Below are 14,094 nucleotides of genomic sequence, written 5' to 3'. Positions count from 1 at the left end.
TTAACTAACGTAACTCTCCCTCTCTCTCTCTCTCTCTTTCTATTTTCAGTCTTATATCTCCCTCTCAACTTCCGTTTGCCTCGCCCGATCACACTTTTCGTATCGCTCTCGTCACGTATTCACTAGGTTACTCCCCAAGTCAAGCCTGTATAAGGAAGTTTAACTTTCCGGGGCGAGTTGGGGAATGCTAGCGCGGCCCCATCTAGCCCCACCCAGGCGGACGACTGTTCACACGTGGTGGGTTTTTAGTTAGTAGGAGTCTGACATAACCCTCTGGCGCCCCCGCGCTGGAGAGTATCTATGATGGATTTTCCCCACGTAAAAAAAAGGAAGTTTTACTCTGAAAAAAATGAAATAAAAATTCTTGAGACATATTTGCATTAGGTAACACTTTGTTTACTAGACAAATTATATGAAATAAACGTAGCGGACAAAAATTACAGACTGAAGTTCAAATAGTCGCCAAATATTTTATTATTACGTCAAAACATTCTGTAGTCAATAATGCAAAAAATAATTTTATCATACTCAATAACGATATATTAAAAGTAGTTTTCGATCAAGATGGATAGCGTTAAAGTAAATATACACTTTAAATATAATCCTTTGTTTTGTCAATAGGAACATAACAAATTTATTACAAAAGTTATCTTTGTTATAGAATTTGTGTATTTCGCTCATCAAAGGATTTGTGGACAGTTTAAGAGGTGTGACGGTCTTATTGTATCTGGACAAGGAGATACAGGAACGGGCTCTGAGCCGATCTCCGCCTGAAAATAGCAAAATTAAACAGAAAATAGATACTCAGTAAGTTGTTTTCTTTGTACAGCTGTTATATTTTACAAATGAGGCTTATTAAGCCTAGATATATATCAAGAAAATTGTTATTTATAGTTTTCGTATCAAATATGTGAAGAAATATAAATTTAAACATAAATTTAAATATACCATTAATAATTATTATGTTACTGTTTTTCAGACAGTCAAAAGTGCTGACCAGAGTGATACAATCGTGTGTATTAAACGGTTGTATTTTCCTTTTGAGTATACTCATATTTGAATATGGCTTGCTTCCGGCTGTGAAGCATTTTGTTACGCTTGTTTTTGGCCATGACCCAGGCGTAGCACACAATGTTTGGGGCTGGATGCAACCATTTTTATCTATGACGTTTAGGATGATATGGGTGCTTCCACTATTTTTACTAAGCAAGCTGGTTAACAGCTTGTGGTTTCAAGTGAGTATAGCATTTATAAGCATTTTTATTTGTTTTTTTATTGTTATAAATGTACTAGCTGACCCTACAAATGTTGTTTTGCCATAATTATATGTTATTAACCCTTATAACTTAGGGGTATGAAAAATAGATGTTGGTTGATTCTCAAATCTACCCAATATGCACACAAAATTTCATAAAAATGGGTTCAGCCGTTTTGGAGGAGTATGGTTACTAACATTGTGACAGGAGAATTTTATATATGTTGCAGTCAAAACTCTTAACCAGTCAAAAGCACTATTGACTAGCAAAATCAGTCAGAAGTACTTTTGACCGTTTGCTTTAGTCAATAATACTTTTGACTAAAATAACAGTTAAAAGTACTTTTGTCCAATGGAGCTGGTTAAAAGTACTTTTGACTAAATGATTCCGTCAAAAGTGGTTTTGACTGGTTGTATCAGTCAAAATCAATCAGTCTCTTAAAAAGTTAAGGTGGTCGCTAAAAATAACGACAAACGCACATATAAACTTTTATATTACTCATTATTAGTGGAGAACGTGCTGATATTAGAACAAAAATGAGTGACTACGAAAAGAAAGAAGGCTTTTTGCAAAGAATTTTAGCAATGGAAGATATGAAAGATAGTCATTTCAATGTGATGACAAAAGAAAAATTTAAAAAGTTTGCAATGGATGTGGAAGACGCGAAATTTAATGAAAAGGAAACACCATTACAGTACAGTAGACTACAACGCTTTAACACATTGAAGTTTGTGGTATAAAAAAAATTAGTTACAAACACAGAACCTGTCAAATATTTTTGCCGGCTGAGGAAATCTACGACATTATTGACATGGTGGTCGCGATAGACTTAAGAATGAAACGGTAAAAAAGTACGCTAATATTACAAAAGAAATGATTAATATATATTTATCAGTGTGCAAAGTATGCCAAAGGAAGAAAAGTCGCAAGAAGATCGTGGGCATAAATTTACTATGGTTCTTCTTCTTCTTCTTCTTTTATAATTGGACTCCCATAGGAATTGCCAAAGTCAGAGTGTTTTCCATCAATTACTTTGAAGACTCTGCTCGTAAGATTAGCGTTGTGATACTACAAGGTTATGTACGGTTTGCTTCACACCACTTATTCCTCTAAAAAAAGACAAACACAACCAATGTTAGTATGTTAGAAAAAAAACATCACATTTTAATATTGTTATCTAAAATAAATGTACTTAAAATATCTACTAAGGGAGTATTTACATGCGACAGAATAGATTTAAAATCGATAGGACGGGGGATAGATGGAGGTAGATAGTCGAATAAAGAACGGTTTTTTGGGCAAGAGAAGAAAATGTGATCCAATGTGCCTTCATCCAAACCACACTCACAAATAGAGTGGTCCCGGACTCTAATTTTTGCTAAAAATACAGGAGAACAACAATGTCCAAGTCGCATGCGGCAGATTGTTGAGCAGACGGTTTTTGTTGCTTTCCTGTATTTAAAAAACCATGGTTTAACCGGAATTTCAACCTGGATGGAGGCATAATGCTTGCCTCTGTCCCTACTAGATGTAGTCCACAGGGTATTCCACTCAGTTATTAAATTCTTTCTAGCAAGTGGTAAAAGATCATGGCAATGTTCTTTATACTGGCTTAGCGAGCCTGATGATGAAGCTTCTCTAGCATAGGCATCCGCACTCTCATTACCAGCTATTCCACTATGGCCTGGAATCCATGCCAGCGCTACTTGAATATTTTTAGAATGACAATCAAAAAGTAACTGCCTTATTTTTAATATTATTGGGAACTTATTTCTTGAGTGAAATTGGTTAGAAACAATTGCCTCCAGAGAGCTTCTGGAATCCGAGAGAATAATGGATTTATCTAATTGGTGGGATTCAATAAATGAGAGAGCTTCTAGGATAGCTAGTGATTCTCCTGAAAAAACCGATGAAATAGCTGGGAGCTTGAAATTCAAAATCACATTAACCCTCGGAATCCACACTGCTACACCCACGCAACTATGCTCATTCAATTTGGAAGCGTCTGTAAAAATAAGCAGCCAATCTCTAAAGTGCTCATTAATGATTTGTAGAAACTGATAGTTGGAAAGAATGGAACCCTTATCTATTGGAAAATTTAATATTATATTCGGAGAGAATACAAGAGATTTAAAAGGCGTCTCAAATAGAGGATTAAGTCGACATTGAAAGATGGGACAAGGTAGGCGAGCGATTTTTCGATAGCTGATCACAAGACATGGAAGATTTTTGTGCATCCAATAATTTGAGGAAGAAACTAGCTGTGACAGATAATGAAGTTTGTCAATAAGTGGGTGGGAAGTAGATTGAAAAATTTTGTATACAAACCTATCAGATAAATATTGCCTTCTAAGTTGAAGTGGTGGGTCAACACACTCAACTTGAAGAGCATTTATGGGCGATGACCTCATAGCACCTACAACAATACGAAGAGCTTTTGTTTGAATTTTATCTAGCGATTTCAGATAAGTTCTACTGCATGGCTCAAGGAGAAACGATCCGTAATCTAAGTGACTACGAACCAGAGAATTGTATAGGAGTTTCTGGGTATATGGGTGAGAGCCCCACCATACACCAGAGAGGGCGCGAAGAATGTTTATACTCTTCTCACATTTTTGAGTGATATGGTTGATGTGATGAGTACCGTTCATCTTAGAGTCAAGATAAACCCCCAAGAACTTAACACAATTCCTCATTGGAAAAACCTGAAGATTATTGTAAATACTAATATTCTGGATGGATCTAGAGCGCGAGAAAACCACCACTGTACTTTTTTCCGTTGAAATGGATAGGCCATGTCTATTCAGCCAATCATTTAAATAATTAACGGCAGAGTTCATGCGAGTGGAACAATCTGAAATATTCTTAGAAGAAATGTACATTGCTATATCATGTGCATATTGGAGAACATTGCAAAAGCAATTAATAGAAAGGTCTAAGTCATATGTATAAATACTATAGAGGAGAGGGCTTAGCACAGAGCCTTGGGGTAATCCTTTCCATACTAACCTAGGGGGTAGAAAAGAATTTTGAGAACAGATAATAAGAGAGCGAGAAGAAAGATAGTTGAAAATAAAATTAGTCATCTTCACTGGAACACTCAGCTGGAGCATTTTCTGCCTGAGTATCGGAAGAAGCACGTTATCATATGCAGATGATATATCAAGGAACAATCCTACCACTGATTCATTCTTCGAAAAAGCAATGCGTATGTCGGTTATAAAAGTTCCTAAACTGTTGGTGGTGCTATAACCTTTTCGAAATCCGAACTGAGTTTTAGATATAACGCCTTTACTCTCCATTAACCATTCCAGTCTATTTTTAATCATGTGCTCTAGAATTTTTGCTAAAGTAGCCGAGAGAGCTATTGGGCGGTATCCATTAGGGTCTAAGCTATGTTTTCCGTGTTTTAAAATGGGCAAAATAATTTGAGTACGCCATTCTTCAGGAGGGACCTCAGATTGGTAAATGGCATTCATAAAATTTAGGCATACACTTTGAGTTGCTGGACCGCTTCTGAAAATAAAAGAATAGGGAATCCCATCTAAGCCTGGAGAGGAGTCTTGAAGAACATGTAGCACTAACTGAAGCTCCTCCATAGAGAACGGCGAATCGAAGTAGTCTGTTGGTTGAAGGGACGCAGAAATATGAGTAATACATTCCTCAAAGGTTGGGGCAGATAAAGGTGCTAACTTTTGTGCGAAAGCATTTATCCACACAGATGTATCATTAGACTGTTGAGAATCACATACAAAGTATGACCCCCTAAATTTTCTGATATTATTCCAGACCAAAGAGGAATGGGAATCCGGGGACAGACTTTCACAAAAGCGTGACCACGCAAGTTTCTTTTTCTGAGCAAATAGTCTAGTCGCATCCGCTGCCACCTTTTTATAATTAAGAAAGTTTTCCATAGTCATGGATGATGAATAGGACCGTTCAGCAGACTTACGGAGTCTACACATAGTAGTGCATTCTGCATCCCACCACGGAGGAGACAGTCGTCTATGATTTTCAGTAGTTTTTAAAGGGATTGATGTATCTGCAGAACGTATAAACACATTTTTAAAATGAGTATATTGAGAGTGAACATTCTCACAGGTGATTGGTGGAATATGACTAACTTCATTATCGGTGGTTAATGCAAATTTAGACCAATCTGCCTTTGCCACTTTATATTTGAATCTGGGCCGGCCGGTAATAACATTTAATCTGGAGGAATACGTTATCGAGATGGTTATTGGGAAATGATCACTACCAAAACTACTGGGTAATACTGCCCAAGAGAGTGAAGGAGATATTGAAGGGGAACACAGTGACAGATCAACTGCACTCCTCGGATTCTGTAGGGGGGTGACACGTCGGGTAGGAGAACCGTTATTAAGTATTACCAGGTTATTGCTATCTATTAGATCCAGTAGTAGTGGGGACATATTGTCATTAAAATATGATCCCCATGAGGTGTGATGAATATTGAAATCACCTAATATTATAAGGGGAGCAGGGAGTGAAGATATAATAGATGAAAATTCGGATAAAGCTGAAGAAGTGGGACTAGGGAGATATACTGACACAAAAGTAATATTAGAAGAGCGGACGGCCACGACATTTATATGTTCACTATGTACAGGTAGAGGGACATGACAATATATACATTTATTGGAGACAAATAAAGCAGCTCCACCATGGCCATCATTTCTGTCATCCCGGAAACATGCATAACCGGGAACTCTGAAGCGAAAGCCAGGTCTTAACCATGTTTCCTGGATAGCTAGAATTGATGGGTTGAAAATATTAATTAAGTGAATAAGGTCATGTTTTTTATTTCTGATACTACGGCTATTCCACTGGATCAGCTTGCTTTCCATTATTGGACAATAGAGTAGTTAGCTGAGTCAAGCTGGTGAGAGTTTTGTTCGGTAGTCCGGTGTCACTAAACCGGGAGATAATATTAATAAGAATGTTGGCGAGTTGTTCTATTAGGTTATCATTTGGAGATAAGGTTTCCTGTGTCAAGGCACATCCATTAAGAGTCTGTGAGATAGGTTCCCTCACAATATCCCGATGAGCTAGTTGGTCATATCCTGGAATAGCAGTGGGGATTGGCCGGCGAGCGGTGAATGTTGTTTTTTTGTAAGATATGCTTTTAGAATGGTTAGAATTGGGAGATGTTGACATAATATTGTTGTTAGGAGAGGATCTAACAGTGTCTGCAAAAGGGCGTCTTACTTGGGGAAATCTGGCTGAAGCTTCTAAATAAGAAATACTCTCTTGAGACATTACTAATTTGATTGCCTTTTGTCGGGAATGCTCTGGGCAAGATGTATTGTTTGCATTGTGAGTACCAGAGCAAAATAGACAGGTTGGTGTTTCTACTGTACAAGTTTCTCCTTCATGCATCTGAGCACATTTGAAACATCTTGGACTTGACCTGCACTGTGCTTTAACGTGCCCAAATCTACAACATTTGTTGCACTGGATAGTGGGTAACACATAGGTTTCTACAGGCAAAGAGGTAAAATAACAATAAACATGGGAAGGGAGTTTCTGTCCAGTAAATGTGAGGACTACAGACTGTGTTGGAATCCATACAGGAGAATTATGTTCATTAATCGATTTTCGACTTAGTCTCCGGGCCTTGACCACTCCCCCATAACCAGAGGGAACTTGTAAATTCGTTACTAGTTCTTCCATGGACCATTCAACAGGTACTGCACGGATGATGCCCATGCGAGATACGCTGTAACTGGGAATAGATGCAGTATATCCAGAGCTAGTAAGGACTGTTAAATCTAAAAAGGAATTAGCCTGCTGTGACGTTTTGAATTCAATCGATACGCGATTACGCCCAATACGCTTTATGCCGTCGATCACAATATTAGTTACTTTATTTTTGTGTAAAAACTGACCGAATTGAATAGGCCGCAGAATAGTTCCACTATTGGGATTAGTTTCTGTTTTGGAAACATGGACAATGAAAGGGGCAATATCCTCGGTCGAGTATAACCTCTTTTCATTTTGAAATTCCGGCGTGACATAATTCAATTGAATGGATGGTGTTTGATGAAAATTATTAGTGGGTCTTTTAGGTTGGGATAAATTAGTATCGCAATTAATTCTTTTTCTATTATTAGTTTCATCTATTTCCATTGTTTGGGAGAAATTACAGGAACCTCCACCAGGGTCAGGGGGTTCGGAATCCATAATTAATTACTTAAATATACTTACGCTTACAATATACACGACAAAAACAAACAAATAAGACTATACACACAGTAAAACTATACACAAAAACTAGAAAAATAAGCAAAACTTTACGCAACAACGAAAACACTTGTAATTGTCACTCGACCAAAGAGCAGAGCAACTATGGTTTATCAGGATCATTTGACTAAATTTATTCACATCTAACGAGTTAATAGTGCTTTTGACTGACGCTTTTTTGCAGTTAAAAATACTTTTGACGGAGAGCGTCAGTCAAAAGTATTTTTAACCGCGAATTTGCAGTCAAAAGTACTAATAACCAATAATTTTCAGTCAAAACCACTTTTGACCAACTTGTCCAGTCAAAAGTACTTTTGACTGATTTCTCTAGTCAATAGTACTTTTGACTGGTTAAGAGTTCTGACTGCAACATATATAAGATTTATCATTCATGAAACTAAAATACACCATAAAGACCTGTAACAGCCTGTTAAATTGACCCTTAACGAGACAAACCTCCCTTGTTCTCAAGATGTAAGAATAGAACTAAACCATATTGTTTTTCTATAATATCTCATCAATAATGTAAAACATGTCTGAGAGTTTCTTCAAAAACACAGCCCTACAATGATATCCTTTACTGACTTTTTAGCACTACTTTAAATTCAATTTGTGCGAGATAAATTAAAAACAAATTAAGCACTTGAAAAAATATTGGCCGCAGCCATGGTATAACTTTTACTGCATCGTTTGTGCGTAATGAGTAGATAAATGAATTATCTGAAAAATATATTAATTTTGAAATTATAATAGCTAATTTTAGATGTTTTAAATAAATATTTGTTCTAGTTGTAATAATGATCCTCTACTTAGCTTTACTTAAAAATCATAGATAAGACTGTGTATTCACACACACACACACACACACATACTCTCACACACACACATACTCTCACACACACACACATATACAGTCACACATACACACACACACACACTCACACAGAACACTTACACTTAGTTTAATTTTAAAGTTTAAAATGTTAAAATGCTAAGTGTACTATAGTCTTAGTCGTCCGTAAGGGAGGTAGCGAGTCATTCCCAATACAAGTGTCTCTGACTACTTACTGGGAAGACTCGGTGATGATTTGTACTTAATATTATAGAAATAAATGATTTTTATTATTTTTTTTTTATTATTTTTTATTTTTATTTTAAAAAGGATATAGCTGATTCAGCATATCGTCATCGGAGAGGACGTCCTCAATTTATGTCGAGTGTCAGCAAAATTATTGCGGATTCGCTCTTCAGTTTACTGGTGCAAGCTTTATTTTTAGTCCAGGTACTTCTGTTTCTTGTATCACACATTACATTTGATAGAGATCATAACTCACATACACTCATATTTTATTACCATACAATTTGACACCTTTGACTCTTGAGTGTCATGTTAAGCTGTCAGACTTGGGTGTTATAGACACCTGATAGCAAATGTTAATCATAGTAGGGAATGTATCTGCGACCCTGCAGTGGAGCAGTGTGTTGTATTAAACTCTGATCTCCTACATAGAGAAGGCTTATGCCCAGAAGTTTCTTTTGGGCTGAATTAATCACATTCATAATTTCAGTAGTTTAATGACTATGATTATTATGTATTATTCTTCTTCTTCTTTTATTTTTGGCATACAATCGCCTATTATATATTATTAAAAATTGTAAACATTTTGACATTGTAAGTGACTGCCAAATACATGTTTGACATAATGTTCATCAGAACGGAGTTCATGTTTCTTTTCATTTGAAATTAATTCAAACTATTTACAGTAGTCAATTATGTAAGTTATAAACAATTATTGTTTAAATCTCGTTGTTATGATTAAAACAGAATACTTAGCACTTTTGTCACTAACTATTCTCAGAATTGGTAACAATCTGTTCAACTGACAACTAGTTCCAGATATTTGGGTACTTCTGCAATGCCTGTAATGTGTACAAATTTTTTTTTTGCTTTTTTTTTCAAAAGAAAGAAGTTCAAAATGAATAATCTGTTAACAAAGAACACACAACTTCCACACTATCCTCTTTTGTTTAAACATTCTTTTATACAAACCTTGTCCTAAAAATAGAACAAAAAAAAAATCATCAAATTTTGTTCTATCCTTTAAAAATTATGTGTTTACATACATTTGTACGGTTCAATATTGTTTATTTAGAAGTTTAAAGTTACATTAGCTGTTATATCTTTGGTCACTAACAATTGTCTTTTTTTTTTCAGAGTATGCTAGTCAATATGCTGCCTATAGCTTACATTGGTGAATTTTTATGCTTAATACATATGTGTCTTTTGTACTCTTTATATTCTTTTGAATATAAGTGGTTTAATATGGGATGGGAGTTACATAAACGGTTAACGTTTATTGAGACAAATTGGCCGTATTTCCTTGGTTTCGGTCTACCCTTGGCCTTGTTGACGCAAATCCCTCAGTCCTATATCATAAGGTGAGTTTGATATATTTTTATCTTATCTATATGAAGTTTAATAAATTAATTTGTAATTTGTATGCATAGTGTATTTAATGGTAGGTTAATGGATGTGTAATTTGAAGTAATTAGGTAGTAGAAAAAATAGAAATATTGGTATTGTTATGTTTATACATGTTATGTTATATTTAAGGGGAAGTCCTGAATTGGGTCTTAAATAGCCATTATTCGGATTTTTATTTGTGATGGAAAGGATAATCTACCGTAGCAAACTTTTTGTTACAGTTTCATGTATATTTTGAGCATACAGAATATTATTTTTTTTAATAAATGTGTTAAAAAAATTGTTGAAACAAACTTTTAAAATAGTTTTTTAATTTTAACTTAATTTAAACTATGAACATAGAAAACTTTTATTTGTTTCAATCGAGCGTATAATTTTCTCACAATCTTTTCCGCAAATTTGAAAAATTTTAAAAAATCTTATCTGTAAATTGCACTTCAAAGCTTTCGCTAGTAAAAAGTATCATATATGTATATAGAACTGAAGTAGGAAAATTCGTGCTCAATATATGGAGCAGCCTGACTGGGGTAGTACCTCGACCTTACAGTAGATCACAACTAAATAATACTGCTTTCAAGCAGTGCTACGGTAGTCGCTTACCGACAGGTTAGCCGTATGCTTGTTTGATGACCTAGTTGTATAAAAGAGCCATCAATGATGGAAAACCTACATGTTTATAAAACCTAATGTTCACCTACCCAATAACTCTAATGTTCACATGTAAAAAAATATGTATCCAACAATAATTCAAGCTGTCCAGCAATCCAAACAAGTTTTAGAACCTTTTCATAAGGAATTCCGATAGCAATAGTGTGGGGACTGGCCGAAAACGAGATAGATCAAACTAATGTACTACAGTATTGTACACCTAAAAAAGGTCTACAAAAAGTCCGCGATGTTATATGTCTTATCTCTTAGGGATAATCCACAGTAACCTTTTACTACTTTTTTTAGTACTGTGTGGCTACGGTACTAAAGAATATAGCCACCCCCTCTCGTCCCGTGGGTGTCGTAAGAGGCGACTAAGGGATAACAAGGTTCCACAACCACCTTGGAACTTAAAAAGCCGACCGAAGATGGCGGGATAACCATCCAGCTGCTGGCTTTGAAATACACAGGCCGAAGACGGGCAGCAGCGTCTTCGGTGCGACAAAGCCAGCCCTGCGGTCACCAACATGCCCAGCGTGGTGACTATGGGCAAAACACATGAGTTCACGTTATTTTTGGCGTAAACTTGTGGAGGCCTATGTCCAGTAGTGGACTGTATAGGCTGTATGATGATGGTGATGATGAACCTTTTATATCCTTTACTTTTTACGAAAAATAATGGCTCCTTATCCAATTTAGTATCTTAAATATATTGTACATTTAATATAGATCAATATGGCTCCCTACAGCATATAATTTAAATGAATATTTTCGATGATATTACAGATTTAAAATGCAGGAACAACAATAAAGACGTTCTGTAGGTTATTTAGTATCAGCATTGCAGCATGCGAAGCCGCGCCGGGTCGCTAGTATTTAGTATTTATAATTTTTATGTTTTTATTCATGTCAGTCAAATTTGAAATGTATAACATCTTCAAAATAATTTAATTTATTATTACCTGACCTAGCGAACTTCGTACCACCATTTTATCTTTTAATTTTCTTGTATTATAAATTCGGTCAAGCCTTCCTGGGGGAGTTCGATAACAAACACCGTATCATGAGACTTATATAATTATAATAATAACATAAAACCAATGGATTCACATTAACAAAGTTCACATTGTAGGCAAACAAGTACAGTTAAATATATTCTGAGAATTAATTTGTGTTCACCTTGGAGCCGGTAAATATTCCACTATTTAAAATAAATATATTGCAACAATGTTTTGGATAAGTGCTGTACTGGGCCCTTATGTCTTATTAAAATGATTAGTACCTAGGTGACCGAGCTTAGCTCGGTATTTTTAGTAAATTGTGTTTTTTGGAAATCATATTTAAGTACGAATTACATATTGATAAAATATGAATAATAATATTTTTCGATTTCTTTTTCAGCGGTTGTGTATTCTCCATATTTTTCCCTATATTCATCCTGAGTGGAAATGAAGCTACCCCAGTCTCTGGGAGGTGAGATTTTAATTTACTATTATGGATAAATACATAATATTATACTCACAGACACACAGATAGGGATAGTTTTACAAAGTTAATTGGTGTATAAGAAAAAAGGAGAAAATATTTGTGCTTCCACAACATTGTCCACAAATAAATAATAAATAATCTCCTTGCACTCAACGGTAGGATACCATTATATTGTCCTGTGTCTGGGGTCCGAGAATATACACAATACATAAGCACAAACGCCCAGACCATAAACATCTGTATGACTAATAAAAATGCATGCCAATATGCCATAAGTCAGTGTGTTACCGTTAGTCTAACGTGTCGTCTTATTCATGCTGTAATTAGGAACAAAAATATACAAACATACAAGTCAACCAACATTGAACTCAATCCCATAAATATTTAAGCAGAAAAGTTTGAAATTGTAAAGGATATTATTCAATGTTTTATAATATTTCTGTACAAATTGACAAAAAGTTACTCGTCTGCCAGCATTAGAATTACACTTCCTGACAGCAGTTTGAATCTATTTGATAGTTTGTAACACTTATATGTGTATAAATACAGCTTGAATTTTAAAATTTTTAAATTTTTTCAAACTATTTGTTTATAGTGATGAAAAAGGTTCAATTCGGACAAAAGTTCGAACCTTTTTCGGTAAGAAATTCCCATTACCTACATATCAAGGGGCGGGCTAAATACCGCACACTTAGGCTTACATGTCTCGAAAAACACTGAATTGACTTCTGAAACTTCGGCAATATATTCTTCGATGCGTTTAGGATACATTTAGCAAATAAAAAAGTCGATTCTTCGACCTTTCATCCTTTGCTCTAACTAGTTATAATGTGGCCTATGAATATATTTAATTTGAGATAGCCAGACTATTTCAAAAACACTAGCTAAAAAAACTCAAGCTTTTAAACTTCCCGGTGGTCTAAACAGTAGGTATGTTTGCCATATTCATTGGGTCTTGATTTCTCAATATTTCGAAATTATGGTCTCGGGTGCACTGACCAACAGAAAACTTGATAAATATCCCGTTTTTGTTACAAATCTATCGACTCAATCATTTTAATTTTTATTATAAAGAACTTTAAATTATAAACAAATTAGGAACGAAGTCAATAAAAACTACAATCTTAACTGAGTTTATATGTATTTAGTTCAATTGAACAGTTATTGGTGATGGAACTGATGGAGTTTATGAATAAGTTTCCACATAGGGTAGTACCTCGACCTTACAGAAGATCACAGCGAAATAATACTGTTTTCAAGCAGTATTGTGTTCCTGTTGGTGAGTAAGGTGACCAGAGCTCCTGGGGGGATTGGGGGATCGTAATCGCTTACCATCAGGTGAGCCGTACGCTTGTTTGCCGACCTAGTGAAAAAAAAAATGAAAGTATTACGATCATCGATTAATTTTTATTCATAGTAGATTTATTTATTTTGTTGCACAATGTTTTGAAGAGCCCGATGGCGCAGTGTGCAGTGCTCTATGCTCAAGGTTTATGGGTTCGATTCCCACCCCGAGGGTGGTATATATGTATTATTTATACGTATGTTAAATATAGCAATATCAGCCGGCTGTTACCTATAACAGAAGAATTAAGTTTTTTACCTTAGGAACGATGACTGTATGTTAAAGATATTTATATATTTATATGTTTTACTTTAAATTTAAATTTATCTTTCAGCGACTATCCGCTCCGTCTCTTTTCTCCTGTAGTAGCGATTTCCAACGGAATTTTCCGCTTCGTAAGACACACCGCAACCACCGAAAAGAAAAGATGATGATGTCGCATCACAAAATATTCCAGCTATTTTTATCGAATTTTATTTTCAAGGTCTTTTTCTGTAATCTATCTATGATTCCGTTACTTACTTGATATTCAATAATAATCACTAAATTTATGTAATTCGAAAATCCTTATAAAAAAAGAAGGCAATCAAAAATAAGGCAATAAATAA

At 35.2% G+C, this 14,094-nt stretch overlaps 1 protein-coding gene across 1 annotated transcript; it reads left to right on the top strand.

The window, feature by feature from the left end:
* Positions 1-395: 395 nt before the first annotated feature.
* LOC123655625 (etoposide-induced protein 2.4 homolog) lies at positions 396-14,083 on the top strand. Its single transcript, XM_045591385.1, has 7 exons — positions 396-579; positions 662-807; positions 980-1,235; positions 8,683-8,802; positions 9,736-9,959; positions 12,055-12,126; positions 13,821-14,083. Exons 1-7 carry the CDS (start codon positions 565-567, stop codon positions 13,915-13,917), a joined length of 930 nt encoding a protein of 309 aa, XP_045447341.1. The 5' UTR covers positions 396-564; the 3' UTR covers positions 13,918-14,083.
* Positions 14,084-14,094: the final 11 nt, after the last annotated feature.

Source organism: Melitaea cinxia, chromosome 8 (genome assembly GCF_905220565.1).
Source record: "Melitaea cinxia chromosome 8, ilMelCinx1.1, whole genome shotgun sequence".
In the NCBI taxonomy this organism is placed as follows: domain Eukaryota; kingdom Metazoa; phylum Arthropoda; class Insecta; order Lepidoptera; family Nymphalidae; genus Melitaea; species Melitaea cinxia.
This window is presented reverse-complemented; position numbering and strand designations above follow the sequence as displayed.